This window comes from Scylla paramamosain, unplaced genomic scaffold (genome assembly GCF_035594125.1).
Source record: "Scylla paramamosain isolate STU-SP2022 unplaced genomic scaffold, ASM3559412v1 Contig1, whole genome shotgun sequence".
Classification (NCBI taxonomy): Eukaryota; Metazoa; Arthropoda; class Malacostraca; order Decapoda; family Portunidae; genus Scylla; species Scylla paramamosain.
In genome coordinates this window covers 3,467,501-3,485,000 of record NW_026973666.1, presented here as the reverse complement: position 1 = coordinate 3,485,000, position 17,500 = coordinate 3,467,501, and the positions used below count along the sequence as shown (strand labels likewise).

Sequence of the window (17,500 nt, the reverse complement as noted above, 5' to 3'; positions counted from 1 at the left end):
CCCTGTTTGCCTCCCACAGGTGTTGCAACTTATGATGAGGTGAGTGTGTGTGTGTGTGTGTGTGTGTGTGTGTGTGTGTGTGTGTGTGTGAATACTTTTGGTATAACTGAATCTTATAACCATTCATGGCCTTTACGTTTAAATTGATCTTTTTTACACTTTTATAATATTTCCATAATCTCATTTCTTCTTACAATTAACAATCAAATTAATCAGTTTCATATGCACATTCTATCTCACACACACACACACACATACACACACACACACACACACCTTTTTTCTCTTTCATTTCAGATCACCTATACTTTCACATCCACCTATTCTCCCACTCCCTCTCTCCCCAGGCAGGGTGAAATCGTACCCATGAACCAACTAAACTTCACGGACCACAAACAAGAAACCTGGGTGGGATGGGGCTGCCGTGTCCTTGTGGTCCAGCCTGCACACATGCTTTGGGGCAATGTGAAGTACTTTGTGGGGCTGAATACACTTGGCAATACTGTGTTGGTGTGCCAGGCTGTGTTGCAGGTGTGTGTGTATGTATATGAGTGCGTGTGAGTGCGTGAGTGTGTGTGTGTGTGTGTTTCAGTAGCCACAACGCCCTGTATCACCAACCAGTATCAGTAACCAGCGCTAAACTTGCAGGAAATGTGCGGCAGGGTAGTGGAGACAGTATGGAACAAGAGAAGCTCCGACACTCTCCTCATCACCCTCAAGGACCTACACAGCCTTGTAAGAGAGGCAGTTGGGACTCTGGAAAACCTGGAATTAGTGGTGAAGACATTGGTAGCACAAGGAAGGGCTGCTACAGTCTTACATCATGGAACTTTGTATGTTAAGTTTGCCAGTCCAGGGGATGCAGCTAGACCAGAGGTGTTGCCAGAGGAGCTAGGTGAGTGTGGGGTGATTGGGGGTGATTGGGATGAGTTTGGGGTGTTTTTGGGGTGTTTGGGAGTGTTTTTGGGGTGTTTTGAGGTGTTTTTGGGATGTTTGGGAGTGTTTTGGGGTGTTTTGGGTGTTTGGGAGTGTTTTTGGGGTGTTTTGGGGTATTTTTTTGGGTGTTTTGGGGTGTTCTGGGATGTCGTTCTTTACTTTAACCTAATCTAACTTTCCCAACCACATTTCACACACCTAGTAACACTTATTAATCTTTCTTACACACACACACACACACACACACACACACACCCAGTAACGCTCTCTCAACACCCTCCCTCTCTCTTGCACTAACTTCAACACGTCCCTACAGCCAAAAGTGATCTGCGAGAAGCCAGGGAGAGGGTGGAGAGGAGTCTGAAGGCACTGGAGGAGGAGCGTGAGGCCCTTCGCTGCCAGGCTAAAATTGCCCTGAGTCGTGGGGCTAAGACTGAGGTAGGACGGGGAGGAATGCGCGTGTGTGTGTGTGTTTGTGTTAATAAGTAAGTTTGTCTGTGTTTTTTCGTGTTTTTGCTGTTCTCTCTCTCTCTCTCTCTCTCTCTCTCTCATTTTACCAAGGTGTGTACGGTTGCAGGCTCTCTTTCTGCTGCGGAGAAAAAAGCGCGTCGACAAATCTGTGGTGACGCAGCTGGGTGTGCTGGAGAACCTGGTGTCTTGGCAGCACCACCTGGATGACGTGGAGACCAACAGGTGAGGCCAGGTGTGGGCAGTGATGGGGGGGGACAAGGGTGAGGGGGTGTCAGCTGGAGACAGAATAATGATGATGTAGCAAAGGAGATACAAGTGAAATTCTCAGCGTCAGTAATTGAGTGTATCTTCAGAATTCCTTGCTCTGTCTCTTTCTATCTCTATCTCTCTCTCTCTCTGGCTTTAATTACTACATCAACAAAATTCCCAGGGTCAGTAATAAGGACAGGACAAGAAATAATTGACTCAAGACGTAAAAAACACATTTCAAGAAAGAGACAGGACGGAATTGACTCTGAAGTGAAGTGTTGGATGATTGGAGGAGACTCAGTAATGGGGCTGTGAGTGCTGAGTCAATAGGGAGTTTTGGAAGACTAGACAAGATGGAGGTGACAGGTGAAAACAGGCAGGTAGGCATGTACATACAGGGATTGACACTATAGGCCTCTCTTCCTCACTCGTTCCTTCTACAGGCAGGTGCTGGGTGCCCTGAAGGGGGGTGTGGAGGCCCTGAGGACGGCCCTAGCTGGTGATACCTCCCCTGACGCAGCCGCCACTACTCTCGATGATCTGCAACAGGTAACAAGACCAAACAGCATCTTATACCACTTGAAGACCTCCACCAGACCCCTTCTTAGTCACCCTTCTGTCCCCTGTACCACTCGAAGACCTCCACCAGACCCTCTTAGTCACCCTTCTGTCATGTCCCCTGTACCACTTGAAGACCTCCACCAGACCCCTTCTTAGTCACCCTTCTGTCCCCTGTACCACTCGAAGACCTCCACCAGACCCTCTTAGTCACCCTTCTGTCATGTCCCCTGTACCACTTGAAGACCTCCATCAGACCCCCTCTTAGTCACCCCTGTCATATCCTCTGTACCACTGAGAGAGATAGAGAAAGCAAATTTAATGACTTATCTCGCTTACTAACCCTAATATCTTTGCCAGCATCACACTAACTAAAGGGCTCTCATTTTAGGTCCTGGAAGAATGCGAGGACCTTAATGCCCTTGTGTCCAGCAATCCTGTAGCTGAAGACCTGACTGGATTGGAGGACGAACTGGAAGGGCTGCTATTGGCTGCTGGAGAGGAGACAAGAATGACAGGAGAGGCAGAACTGGGTGAGTGTGGGGTAGTAATGGTGCAGGTAGTGGTGGTGATGGTGTTTGAAGGAGGAGGAGGAGGAGGTGGTGGTCTGGTATAGGAGGAATTGGAGGAAGAGAAGAAAAATGAAATGACAGAATAGAAGAAGGGATATAGTTGAATAAAGAGGAAAATGAAGATACAATAAGAAGGGGATGAAGAGGAGGAGGAGGAGCAGATAACAGGAACAAGGAAACACCAAAATAACATAAAAAAAAAAAAGCTTACTTATCATTGCAAGCTTACCATCATTGCAAGAAAAACGAGAGAAAAAGAGAGAGAGAGAGAGAGACACATTATAATTCAACATTTTCCTCACCTTGACTCAGTCCTGCATCCTCCCACAGAGCCGAGACTTCCAGACGTACCTACCGAACCACCTCTACCCACCAGCACTGTGCCTGCCCAAAGACTCTCCCTGTGAGCTGAGGGCCTTAACAACACACACACACACACACACAGGCACGCAGCCAAGCACAATTTAGCTATAGTGTTTTTAAATTGTCTTCATCATGTGGGCTACTAAGGGAGAAATGGGTGCCTTACTAACACACACACACACACACACACACACACACAGCTTAGCACAATGAAGTTAATGGGGTGAAATATTACACAGAAGATATTTATTGCTAATGCTTCAAGGACACAACAAAATGATTGAAAAATTGATGTTTGAATAAAAAATAATTGATAAATGTTTATAAGTAAAGGTATCCTCAAAGAAGTATAGATGCTTGAATAGACAGAAGAGATGATAGAGGTGAGGAGTGTACACCATCTGAAGGAAACACCATCAACAAACAAACAAACAACAAACAAACAGACACACAGAGGGTGCCAGCGCCTCACACAGTGCCAGGGAAGGACAAAACATGAAGTAGCATAACTTTATTTTCATAAAAAACTACCGACCCTTACAATGGTGAGAAAAAGGAGTGTCTCGCCAACAACAAGAGAGACGCAGACACACGCACACATACACACGTACATACATCTGACAATATCAACTCCCTAACAACACACTTCATATAAAAACACCTTACACACTTTACTTGGTACCAATTATGAATAAGGCAAACACGTCATCTATTAAGCTTGTAGAGTCGAGCAGCAGCGGCGGCAACACAGCAACACCACACACCGTAATCTGTGCAGCTCCGACCAGTGCCGCCGTGCCCGCCCAACGAACCAGTGCCTCTCCTTCACGGCACCACCACACCACTGCCACACACCACCACACCCCGGTCACTGATGGTGGACTGCAGTGCCTGTGTGTGTGTCTGTGTGTGTCTGTGTGTGTGTGTGTGTGGCATAACAAGCCTGGCCGCCAAGAGGGACGTAGGAGTGTGCCGAGGCTGTCTGTCTGTCTGTGTGGTGCTGGTGATGGTATTATTCGTTGCTTGTACCACAAAAAATTGGGTTGGCACTGAAATTATTTGACTGACTTAAGAAAAACCTCCATTGAAATAACTATCAGTACTTCTTGTTGTTATACTGTAGTTGTAGTAGTAGTTGTAGTAGTAGTAGTAGTTGTAGTAGTAGTAGTAATAGTAGTAGTTGCTAAGACTATTTATATTGTAACATTCTTTATACTCTTTGATTTGAAAATATAGGTTTATTTATTATTATTATTATTATTATTAATATTATTATTATTATTATTATTATTTTAAACTAGTAAAGCTCTAATGGCATTGTGTTATATGTAAAAGAAAGAAAAAAAAGGTTTAATCAGTCAGCTATGAACCCACAAAACACAAACTTGCAGAAATACAAACGACAAAAGAATTAGTCAGTCGGACACAACAAATACAAAATACAAAATAGCAAAAAAAATAAAAACACGAAAAATACCAAGAATATCTACAATGACCTTTTTTTTGTTGTTATTGTTGTTGTTGTTAATCTCAGACAAAAAAACAAAACCAAAGGATCTATAGTATTTCAAGCCTTAACGGTGGCAGGACATCACCTCGTAAACAAGCTGACAAAACCTCACAAAACTGCCACCCAACACCTTCACCACCGCCTTGACAGGACCTGGTGTGTGGGGACTGCGTGACCTGACCTCTGTGTGTGTGTGTGTGTGTGTTTTGTTTTCTTTCTCTGCACTTTTCTGTAAAATATTCAGCTTCTCTCTTTTTCAATATAGATTCGTGTGTGTGTGTGTGTGTGTGTGTGTGTGTTTGTTCAGATGTCTTTTTTCTTCTCTCAAATTATCAGCCTTTCTCTTTTTCAATATACTAACAATAATATATCTGTGTGTGTGTGTGTGTGTGTGTGTGTGTAAGGACAGACACAAGGTAGTGATAACATTACAATTCTATGATACAAATGACCTGATTCAACCTGACCTGACCTGACCTGACACAACCTAACCCTCACCAAGCGCTCATTGACAAAGCTCTATATTTTCGTACTGAGGTGAAGAATCATACCTGTAGTTTCTTACTCTAATGATTGTGAACTGTGTGTGTGTGTGTGTGTGTGTGTGTGTGTGTGTGTGTGTTAACTATGAGTACAATAACATATGGTAACTAACAAATTGAAATATAAAAAAAAATACTTACATACATACATAAACAAAACATCATTCATTATTCACATTTTGTTTTTAATCCACAGTAAAAAAAGTAAATAAAAAAAATAAAAGAAATAATGCAACAAAAAAAAAAATGTCGAAAATTAATCCAGAAAATGTTGTGAACAGCAGACAACCTTGCCAAGTCGAGCTACGTAAGCAACTCCTCCTCTGCTTATTGGTACAGCAAACTTCAGTCTCTCTCTCTCTCTCTCTCTCTCTCTCTCTCTCTCTTCTACTTTATCTTCAATACAAGTTTCAATAGTTACCTTTTCTTATTTTTCTTCCTTTTAATGTTACAATATATATTTTTGTTTCCCTTAAGAAGCATAAATATCTTTCTTTATTGGTACGTAAAATTCCAGTGTCTTAATTTGCTTCTCTCTCATTATAGGTTCCATTAATTACCTGTTCTTACTTTCATTTCCTTCTGTTATATATTTTTTTTTCCCTTAAACGTAAACACCTTTCATTATTAGTACGTAAAATTTGTGTCTTATTTTGCTTGTCTTTCTCATTACATTCCATTAATCATTTGTTCTTATTTTACTTTCTTTCTGTGTTACAATATTCTTTTTCTTCAAGCTGTATAAAAACCTAGTTATTGTTGTTTAGGTTTTGAATGTTTTATTTTGCTCTCTCTCTCTCTCTCTCTCTCTCTCTCTCTCTCTCTCTCTCTGTCTCTCTCTCACTACATGTTTAATTTCCAGCTGATCTTCATTTTTCTGTTGCAATATTTTTTTTTTTTCAAGCTATGTAAATGTCTCGTCAGTTTTTATTGCGTAATATTTATTGTTTATTTATTGTTTATTCACAAAACAATTTCTATTTCCAACTTAATTTCAGTTCAATATTTTTTTTCTCAAGTAACATAAATATCTCTTTCTATATATTGTTGTGTTATATTAAGAGTTTATTTAATTTATGTCTCTCTTCTCTCTTCTACTCCACTCTCATTACAGCCTCCAACAATTGTCTTTCAAATCATTCACATATTTTTTTCCGTCACTCAAAAAAATATGCAATGAAAATCAAATCTGTAATTCTTTCCTTTCTTTCCTTCCTTCCTCAAATTCAGTCTTTTTACGTCATTCCTTTATAGTACAATTACTTTTTTTTCGTCTTTCCTCTTGTATATTTAAAAATGTTCATGCGATTTTCTTTCCTTTGTTTTTTTTCCTTTTTTTGTCAAGTTTTCAAAGTGGTTCAATATTTTTCCTTATTTCCTTATGTACTTTGAAGAGTCATTTAATTTCCCTTCCATGCATTACAAAGTTTGACCATTTCATTTATTTTTTTCCACACAAACACAATTTATATACACCATTTACAAATAAAAAGAAATGAAAACAAAGAAACATAAAAAAATCCACAAAAGAACCACCGACACATCAAACAAACAAACAAACAAAAAAGAACCATCAAATCTAAAAAAAAAAAAAAAAAAAAAAAAAAAAAAAAAAAAAAAAATTCTGGAACATTTTCAGTCATCGAGCTTCAAATTAGTTTTTATAAGCATCACCACCACCACCATCATCATCATCAATTTTCTTCCTCTATTCATCATTACTTCATTTCCTCATCATCTGTCATTATCATTAATTCACATTCTCATTTTGTCTTATCATTTTACGTCTTCATCTTCATCATCATCATCATTATTTTCCTAAACAATTATTTTCTCCTTTTTATCTCCATCAAACGTAATTATCATCATCATATTCTCACTTTCCTTTCAAACACCACTATTATCATTATTCACATCCAAACATTAGCAGTCACCACCACCATCACCATCACCACCACCACCACCTCCTTCTCACCTCTCTATCAATCCAAGCCAAGCAAACCACACTACTTAAAATCTCTCTCTTGTTCAACACACACACGTTAAAACACACTTATTACTAACACATCATGCGGCGAACTAGAAATCAGTTAATCGCTCGGACAGGAGAGAACGTCCCTTCAGAAAATACGTATTTACAGTTTTGGGGTTAATCTTAGTTTTCTTATAAATATACGTAAGTTAATTGTATGTTTTTTTAGTGCAGTGAGATGTGGCTTGGTGTAATATTGGTGTGTGTTTTTTTAATGCCTCAATTAGTCATTGGTTCTATGTTTATCTAGTCTTTTGTATGTCTTTGGGTGTTTATAATGTATTCTAAGTGTTGTTTGTTGTTTATTTTCTAGCATCTGACAATCTTATCTATCACTGGTTCCCTCTCTATTCTTCTCTCTATACCTAACCTAACCTGTGTGTCTATGGGTGTTCAGAATGTACCACTTCACGTATACTGGACAGAAATAATGCTTTTCTTTGTCTACTTTCTATCACTTGGCAATCTTGACCTTTACCAATACGTTTATGACCAATACGTTTATGGTCTCGTTTCTATACGTAACTTAACCTGTATGTCTGTGGGTGTTTACAATGCACCACTTCTCGTATACTGGGAGAAATACATACCTTTCTTTGTCTTTCTATCATTTGACAATCTTAACCTTTACCAATACTTTTCTGGTCTCATTTCTATACGTAACCTAACCTGTATGTCTGTGGGTGTTTACAATCTATTACTTCACGTATACTGAGAGAAATACATACGTTTCTTTGTCTTCCTATCATTTGACAATCTAAATCTTTACCAATACATCTGTGGTCTTGTCTCTATACAATCTAACCTTCTGTATATCTTGAGGCATTGAGACTGTACCACTTAAAACATTCAGACACAAAAGATACAATGTTCTCAGTCACCTTTGTAACATTCAACGTAATTCTAAGTCTCTATTAACACCTGCATCACTGTTCCTTCCATACGTAACTTAACCTTCTGTACATCTTGGCGTATTGACAGTGTACTACCCATTACATACTGGGTAACGAGAAATATAAACATTTGACGTAATTTCTAAGTTTCTATCAATGCCTGCACCACTCTTCTTTCTATACATAAATGAACCTTCTGTGTGTCTCAAGATACTGACAATTTAACCTTGACAAACCCCAAACACTAGAAATAAACAGTTTTCTCTCACTTCTTAAACATCTAACAATCTGACAGACTTTACCATCATCACTGTTTCTTTCATACATAAATCAACCTTCTGTGTGTCTTAAGATACTGACAATTTAACACTTGACAAACCCCAAACACTAGAAATAAACAGTTTTCTCTCACTTCTTAAACATCTAACAATCTGACGACCTTTACCAACACCACCACTGTATTCTTCTAGACATAACTTAACCTTCTGTGTCTTGAGGTACTGGCAGCTTAACACTTGAGTACTGGATAAGATACAGTCGCCTTTGTAATATTCAACCTAAGAGAGAGAGAGAGAAAGAGAGAGAGAGAGAGAGAGAGAGAGAGAGAGAGAGAGAGAGAGAGAGAGAGAGAGAGAGAGAGAGAGAGAGAGAGTAACAAGGAAACATTTTGCCACACAGCACAGTTTCCACAGACAGACAAACACAGCACCTCTGGCAAACACAACAACACACAAAGGAAGAGAGAGTGAGAGGGCAGTATTATGTGGTCTGAGGAGGCAGTGAAAGCTGATAATAACAAAGAGCTTAGCTGATTTATGGACGTAAGGTGGTAATAAGAAAATAATGTGGTAAATTATCGTAAAAATGTCCTGTGTTGTTTATGGTTCTTGTTGTTGTTGTTGTTGTTGTTCTTGTTCTTGTTGTTGCTTCTTCTTCTTGAGTGGTACAAACTGAAATTTCTAGTTTATTTTTTTATCATTTCTTTTTTTTCATGTTTCTTTGATTAGTTCTCTTCTTTTTTATTTATTTCTTCTGTTTTATTGTTGTTGTTGTTGTTGTTGTTGCTCTTCTTCTTCTTCTTCTGAGTGGTACAAACTGAAATTTGATTTTTTTATTTCTTTTTCTTATTTTCATGTTTCTTTGGTTAGTTAATTCTCTTTTTTTTATTTATTTCTTGTTTTACTGTTGTTGTTGTTGTTGTTGTTGTTCTTCTTCTTCTTCTGAGTGGTACAAACTGAAATTTCTGATTTTTTTATTTCTTTTTCTTCTTTTCATGTTTCTTTGGTTAGTTAATTCTCTTCTTTTTATCTATTTCTTCTTTTATTGTTGTTGTTGTTGTTGTTGGTTCTTCTTCTTCTCCTTTTGACTCCTACAAACTGATTTTCTTTTTTCATTTATCTATTTTCAATTTTCACATTTCTTTGATTAGTTATTTTATTTATTTATTTTTTGATACGCATTCTTGTTCTTCCCGTAAGCTTATGTTCTTTACGTCCAGTACTCACAACATATCGGAATTTCCTCTTTAAGCTTTTTATTCTCAAACAAAACCACTTAAGCCTTTTTTCCACCCAGTGCTGATAAACTTCCTGTCATTTCCTTTGTAAGCTTTTCATTCTCCATTACAAGTCACTAATATTTTCTCTTTCATCTAAACTTCACTTCTTCCTCCATTAATTCCTTCCTATACTCACAACTCTTGTCATCTTCATAAATTCTTGTACATTTTTGTTGTATTTTACGAGGTAACTAAATCCACAAGTTACATCAGGGTTTGTATTGCTGGTTGCCTTGTCTTGTCTTCAAAAATTTCTCTCTCTTCAAGTTCTTTTCCCTCTCTCTCTCTCTTTCTGGTATATATCCTGAGAGGTACATAAAAATTCACAGGTTACATCAGTTTTTTGTATTGTTGTTTGTATCTCCACTGTAATTTCAAGTCCTGTCCTTATAAATTCTTAGGTTTATTTTCTCCTCTTTCTGCAAGTTCTTTTTCTCTCTCTTCTCTTCACCATTACCTCAAAATCTGTCTTTAAAAGTTGCTAAGTTTATTGTTTTCTCTCTCTACAAGTTGTTTTTCTCTCTTCTCTTCATTGTTACCTCAAAATCTGTCTTTAAAATTGCTAAGTTTATTATTTTCTCTCTCTTCTCTTCACCATTACCTCAAAATCTGTCTTTAAAAGTTGCTAAGTTTATTGTTTTCTCTCTCTACAAGTTCTTTTTTTCTCTTCTCTTCATTGTTACCTCAAGATCTGTCTGTAATAGTTTGCAAATTTAGCATCTTCTCTCTCCAAGTTCTTTTTTTCCCTTTTTCTTCACCGTTACCTCCAGATCTATCCATGAGTTTTTCAATGTTGGCGTTTTCTCCCTCTACAAGTCCAGTCTGAGCCGTGGTACTACAGGCAATACAAAACTCCATGCACAGCTACAATTACAAGTCCCTCGCGTTGCCTGTAACATGTCAGCCCCACACACAGGTCCTACAGTAACCTTTCCTTCCTCTACAATACATTACAAGTACAAAAAAACATATTTACACAAGAAAAAAAACAATAATAATGACAAACTTAAATCTTACACTCTCCACTTGTCTCCACTTCAGATTCAAGACAGTGGGTGAGTGGATGATTCAACTCCACACATGGGGGCCACGTGGCTTCAACTTCCACTGCAGTAGAGGGAAGAGTGGCCAAGGGGAATCACACACGCACACACACGCACACACACACACACACACACACACACAGAGTAATGTTCCGAGAGGCAGACGACATGATTCTTATTTACACTTGTTGTAGGGGCTGGCTGGCTGGCTGGAGGAGGAGGAGGAGGAGGAGGAGGAGGAGGAGGAGGAGGAGGAGGAGGAGGAGGAGGAAGAGGAGGAGGAGGAGGAAACAAATGGAGAAAGATGAAAGTTTATGAGAATGAGAGAGAAACACACACACACACACACACACACACACACACACACACACATTATGAACACACCAAGCTGGGCAGAGGATGAGAGGTGAGGTATGATATGCAGTAAATGAAGTCGTGGAAGAAGATGAAGGAAGAACAAAGGAAGGATATGAAAACGTTGATTGTTCTTGCATCCTTCGTCGACGAGAAGGAAGTTACGTAACAAGACTTCTTCACTGACTGGGCGAGTGTAGGAGTGTGTTAAGAGTGTTTGGGTGAGACGTGAGGTACTGAAGGAGAGCTGGGTGTGTTCTGGTAAGGTATTAAGAGGTACTGAGGAGGTTCTGAGGATGTGGAGGACAGGGTAGAGAAGACAGTGAAGATTAAGAGGAGTTGAAGATATCTTGTGGGTGTGGAAGCCAGGGTAGGGAAGACAGTGAAGGTTAAGACGAGTTGAAGAGATCTTGTGGGTGTGGAGGTCTAGATAGGGAAGATAGTGAAGGCTAAGAAGAGTTTAAGAGGTCCTGTGGGTGTGGTGGCCAGGATAGGTAAGATACAGGGTGCTAAGACGAGTTGGAGAGGTCCTGGAAATGTAAAGATCGAGGCAGGTGAGGATTAAGATAAGTTGAAGAGGTCTTGCGAAGTGGAGGGCAGATACTGAGGAGGTCCTGGCGATGTGAGGATCAATATTCATCCGGGGAGACACAGCAGGGCAGTTTCTCCTGAGAGTGGTGAGTGGTGAGTGCAGGCTGCAGGTGAGGGGGTCCCGGCGACACAGACGGTTCATCCTGGCAGACTCGGAGGAACTTTCAACACCCAAAAAAAGTAACAGAAAAACCAGCCGACAACGTAACGGTTAGCAAAACGTCCAGCACACCAGAGCAACACACACACGCACACACCCGCCCCTCACGCCGGCCACACACGTGAAGGCGAGGGCGCCCCGAGAGGCCAACACACGCCTGCCCTCTGACGGGACGAGAGGAGCAGACTAAAAACCAAACGTCAAAGGTTCACTGTATTACGGCACTGTGTACACCCCTGTGGCACTGTACTGGGGTTACTGGGGTGTTCTGGGGTGTTCTGGGGCAGCACCGGCGGCTTGACGACGAGATATTGAGTGTGTGGCGTGTGGCGGGGGCTGGGACTGTCTGTCTGTCTGTCTGTCCGCCCGTGTGAGCACTAGACGGCCGCTCCGTTGCTAAGGAAGGCGTGAGTCGGAGATTCGGACTCTCTCCCTGGGGACAAGAGACACAGGGGTGAGGCACACACTCGGCAAGGCACCACCAGTCACCGCCGGCAAGCACACACCAAGGAGGGGGGAGGGGGGGCCGTGGTAGCAGGGTACAGGCCGGTGCTCACTTGTAAACCACCTGACTGACTTCGTGATTGGTCTTAATACATTCAACACTCCTTTTCCTCTTCATCCTCCACCTCCTCACTTCACTACTGTTTTTCCAACATATATTCCTCATCACTCACTCACCAGGTCATTAAAGTGCCCACAATCACATTAAGTAATCATTGCAAGGGCTGCCTCACACCCAAACCAATTGACAACTCGCCAGTCAGAGCAACTGTGGTGTTAAGCTGGCGGCGACCTGCACCCTGTTGGCACCCCTGTGTGTCTGGCAAGGCTGCACCTGTGTGGGTTAATGAGGCACCGGGATCAGGGCTGCCACAGTGATGCCCCATGACACACTGGTTGCTTTAGCTGACCATGCTTACCAACCCTGCCGACACGTCCACGGCTTGTATTCTGAAACAATTCTGCGTCACAGCCCTGCTATTTTCAAAGGCCTCGGATTGAAGTTGCTGGGGTTGTTAACTCCTTCACTGCGATGTGAGAGAATTATCAGCACCAGAAGCAATGCGTGAAGTCTTTATAAGCATCTACAAGAAAGTTTGTCACAAAAAAAAGTCAATTTTGCAGTTTCTATTAATTTAAAGATTAGCTGTGGCTGTGGAACAAGTAAAGATGTATCAAGAGTGATTGGTAAGGGAAGGATGTAAGAAATAGCTGTTTTTTATGGCTCTAGTGGCAGACTGATAACCTTCCCACAATATCAACCAGAGAAACACTTGTGGGAACCCGGCTGATCATCTCCGTGGCCTTGGAAAATATTCGCGGCAAGAGAGCAGTGTTTCAGAATACAGGCCCAGGTTGTTCAGTGTGAAGCTTGTTGGAGGCACTGCAATGATGATTTTCTGAGTGTGTGTAGCCCCCACCAGTCGCTCCCGGCCTGTGCCAGTCTGTCTCTCAGTGGGGCAAGACAGGGACTGGCTGGCCCTCTCAAACGCTTTGGGCTTCCTTTAAACTGTTTGGAAAGATGGCTTATATTGTTTATCATACTTCCAATTAGACTTCCATTAGACACTTAAAAACCCCAGTGATTTCAACTAGATCCCTTGAAAAACCCCAGTAACTTCAACTGGACCCTTTGAAAACCCTCAGGTACTTCAACTACATCTTTTAAAAACCCCCAGTAACTTCAACTAGACCCATTGAAAAATCCCCAGTAACTAGACCCCTTGAAAAACCCCAGTAACTTCAACAAGACCCTTTGAAAAACCCCAATAACTTCAACAAGACCCTTTGAAAAACCCCAATAACTTCAACAAGACCCTTTGAAAAACCCCAATAACTTCAACAAGACCCTTTGAAAAACCCAGTAACTTCAACAAGACCCTTTGAAAAACCCCAATAACTTTAATAAGACCCTTTGAAAAACCCCAATAACTTCAACAAGACCCTTTGAAAAACCTAGAAACTTCAACCAAACCCCTTGAAAGACCCCAGTAACTTCCAGAGCCTGTGAAAAGTTAAGATGCCCAAGCGTTTGAGAACACAAGCCATGGTGTTTACAATGACTACCTCTCTTCTCCTCCTCCTCCTCCTTCATCATCATCATCATCATCTCTCCTTCTCCTGGTCAACGCCGCCTCATCCCACACTCTGAGGATCTGCAACAAATCAGTCTGGATAAGAGGTCAACTCCCTGCTTGCCAAACACTAGCATAAACTAAACAAAAGGAGAAACGTGAGGAATGCCAGCTGATGTATTGCCTTATGTGGTTGTGAGTTAATGAGTGTTTGTGTTGCTCTGCTTCTGGTGTGTGTGTGTGTGTGTGTGAGGGTGATCTGTGTTATACCTCTCTCTCTCTCTCTCTCTCTCTCTCTCTCTCTCTCTCTCTCTCTCTCTCTCTCTCTCTCTCTCTCTCCACATTACAGCCTCACAGTAATGCTATTTTTTGCTATACTAAACACCATATTTTGAAAAACGTCTGTGCTACATCTCCACTACTTTCCAGAAGGCTCTAGTTGAAGTAGCACGGGTTTTTAAAGATGTTTTTGTGGTTCTAGTGACAGGTTAACAAGATTTCTACATTATTAACAGGAGAAAGTCATGAGAATCTAGCTAATTATCTGTGGCCTTGGAAAATAGTGGTGGTGAGAGAGTAAGGTGTTTTTGAAGACAAGCTCATGACAGACTGATAAATCCCTCTGAAGTGATGAGACTGGATGTACAGCTTCACCCAACACACTCACACAACACACCTAACCCAACACAGCACAACACAGTCTTAACCTAACACACCCGACACCCACACAACACAACACAGCCTAACCTAACACTACTACATACCTACACAACACAACTTCACCCAACACAGCACAACACAGTCTTAACCAAACACACCCGACACCCACACAATGCAACCCAAGCCACCATACAACACACTGACACACCCACACACACCTCTCCACCCCACCACTACACCCACACACCTCTCCACCACCAACCACACCCACACACCTCCCCAGCCACCCCCCACCCGCACACCCCCCCACAGCATTACCGTTGGAGGCGGAGCTAGTGCCGTTCTGTGTTCTGGTGGAGCTGTTGCCTCTGTACTGTGGTGCGGGTCCCCATATTCGCACGGTGGCGTCATCGGACACAGAAGCGATCATGGATGGGTACACGGGGTTCCAGGTGACACAGTTAACAGTGCGGGTGTGTCCAGATAGGGTCACCACTGGCAGCTCCCTCTTGTGGTGCCAGATGTACACCTTGTTGTCTGCCAGGGGTTAAGGTAGATTAGGTTAGGTTAGGGCAGATTAGGTTAGGAACACACCTCAAAACATCCCTAAACACTCCAAAATAGATGCAAACACATCCCAAATATCCCTAAACATCCCAAAACAAACACAAACAAACTCCCAAACACCCCAAAACACACCCAAACATCCCAAAACAAACACAAAAACACCCCAAAACATCCCAAACACCCCACAACAGACAAACACACCCCAAAACACCCCAAACTCCCCCCTACAACCCCACCCCATTACTCTACCCCTACATACCTTCACTCCCTGAGGCAATGAAGTTCTGGTACTCTCCCCCGAAGCAGGAGTGGATGGTGTAGTGGCCCTGTGTGAGGCCGCGGAATTTGCGAACCAGGGTCCTATTCCGAAGGTCCCAAAGGTGCACCCCCTGGTTCGCCACGTTCAGCAGGGCATAGTTTCCCGTCAGGTCCAGCGTGAACGACATGATGCTGTGGTCCTCTTGGATGCTGTGGTTAGGTTAGGTTAGATCTATTTATGGGTCTAGTGAAAGATTAACAGGTGTATTTAAGATTCCAGTGACAGATTAACAAGTGTATTTGTGGTTCTAGTGACAGATTAACAGGTTTATTCGTGGTTTCAGTGACAGATTAACAGGTTTATTCGTGGTTCCAGTGACAGATTAACAAGATTTCTGCACCACCACCACCACCACAACACCACAACACTTACATATTGTGATCCTGCACCTCGTCGAAATGGTAGCCTCTGATGCGGTGGTGTGTGTCGGAGGCCAGCACAGTCTTCCCGTCATTCTGTATGGCCAGGCATTGTACCCGCACCCCCTCCCAGGAGTCCAGGATCTGCCCGTTCAGGTCACACTGGTAGAACTGACCCCGCATACCCCCGCACACGAACCGTCTTGAGTCCTGGGGTGCGGGTTAGGTTAGATAGAATGAATGGATTGGTTTGGTTAGGTTTGGTTAAATTGAATGCTATTTTTTTGTCAATGCTTCAAAATTTTCACACACACACACACACACACACACAAATGTACTTGAATCTCATGTGTTTTGGGGTACATTAGGTTAGGTTAAATTTTGTGTTGTTTTATGTTAATCTTTCAAAATGTCAACACACACAGAGACAGACAGACGGACGCACCTTATGCCAGGCAGCGCAGGTGAGGGAGTCATCCGGGGAGTTGGACACCTTGCAGATCTGCTCCCCTCTCTCTGTGTCCCAGACCTGCAACACACACACACACACACACACACACACACACACACACACACACACATTCAGATTATTACCATCATTATATTGGTATATAAACTCAAAACAATGCAATATAACACACACACACACACACACACACACCCGACAAAAGCCTACCATAAGCTCGGCGGCCTCCTCTTGCAGACACACAATGAGCTTGGTGCTGTCGGGGCTCCAGGCGAGGTACACTACCCCATATGAATGTCCGTCCAGCGTGAAGCGGCGGGTGACTGTAAGCGTCTCCTGTGGGGGCGGGTGGTGGGGGGAGAGCATTACAACATTATTCATTGGTACCAGGTGTGTTTCTTTAATTACTCGCTAACTAAACAGGGTCTTTTCTTTTTTGTTATATAGCTGTTATGTTGCCTACAAGTTTTATGTTATCTGAAAAGTGTGTGTGTGTGTGTGTGTGTGTGTGTGTGTGTGTGTGTGTGTGTGTGTGTGTGTGTGTGTGTGGTGCCTTGTCTGGGCCGCCCTGTGTGGGATTGCCAGCTTGTGTATATAGATCAATGAAGACTATATTGATTCAAGAAACAATAAATGATGTGGGTTTTTAAGGGTGTTTTTATGGTTCTAGTGACAGATTAACAAGATTTCTACATTATTAACTGGAGAAATAATAAGTGATGTGAGTTTTTAAGGGTAATTTTAAGGTTCTGGTGACCGATTAACAGGATTTCTATACTATGAACAAGAGAAATGATAAGTAACACAAGTTTTTAAGGGTGTTTTTATGGTTCTAGTGACAGATTAACAAGATTTCTACATTATTAACTGGAGATGTGGGTTTTTAAGGGTGTTTTTATGGTTCTAGTGACAGATTAACAAGATTTCTACACTATGAACAAGAGATACACACACAAACCTCACCCAACCAAGACCCCAAATCAACTAAATAAAGCAACTCACAGGATCAACTTCCCAAATGATGACAGTGGAGTCTTTTGAACCAGTGGCCAGCTTGAACCCATCCGGACTGAACCGCGCGATCCACACCTCATCGCAGTGGTCCGACAACACCTGGATGGTCGTTCCGGGGAAGGCATTACGTGGGCAGGAGTGGTCCGTAAGCAGTGACCCACCTGACCCTAACACCTGTGGAATAGAGGTACAGGTTAGGTTAGGT

At 42.0% G+C, this 17,500-nt stretch overlaps 2 protein-coding genes across 5 annotated transcripts in view; one reads left to right on the top strand and one right to left on the bottom strand.

The window, feature by feature from the left end:
• The window catches only part of LOC135095670 (charged multivesicular body protein 7-like), a 5,619-nt gene extending 2,152 nt beyond the window's left edge, over nt 1-3,467 (top strand). For 3 of the 4 annotated variants that reach the window (XM_063996654.1, XM_063996652.1, XM_063996653.1), the window contains exons 3-10: nt 1-39; nt 348-531; nt 649-895; nt 1,253-1,374; nt 1,514-1,629; nt 2,100-2,205; nt 2,606-2,747; nt 3,117-3,467. The exon at nt 1-39 is cut by the window's left edge and continues 35 nt beyond it. In XM_063996654.1, coding sequence (XP_063852724.1) covers nt 1-39; nt 348-531; nt 649-895; nt 1,253-1,374; nt 1,514-1,629; nt 2,100-2,205; nt 2,606-2,747; nt 3,117-3,193 — 1,033 coding nt within the window. In that variant the 3' untranslated portion in view covers nt 3,194-3,467. The remainder of the gene's footprint in view (nt 40-347; nt 532-648; nt 896-1,252; nt 1,375-1,513; nt 1,630-2,099; nt 2,206-2,605; nt 2,748-3,116) is intronic. The other variant, XM_063996655.1, reaches the window with a different exon arrangement.
• Nucleotides 3,468-3,647: 180 nt separating this feature from the next.
• LOC135095669 (WD repeat-containing protein 26-like) overlaps nt 3,648-17,500 on the bottom strand; it is a 21,456-nt gene continuing 7,603 nt past the window's right edge. The window contains 7 exon segments of the mRNA XM_063996651.1: nt 3,648-12,265; nt 14,889-15,107; nt 15,397-15,605; nt 15,829-16,025; nt 16,261-16,344; nt 16,492-16,617; nt 17,284-17,469. Of these exon segments, the coding sequence (XP_063852721.1) occupies nt 12,210-12,265; nt 14,889-15,107; nt 15,397-15,605; nt 15,829-16,025; nt 16,261-16,344; nt 16,492-16,617; nt 17,284-17,469 (1,077 nt within the window). The 3' untranslated portion in view covers nt 3,648-12,209.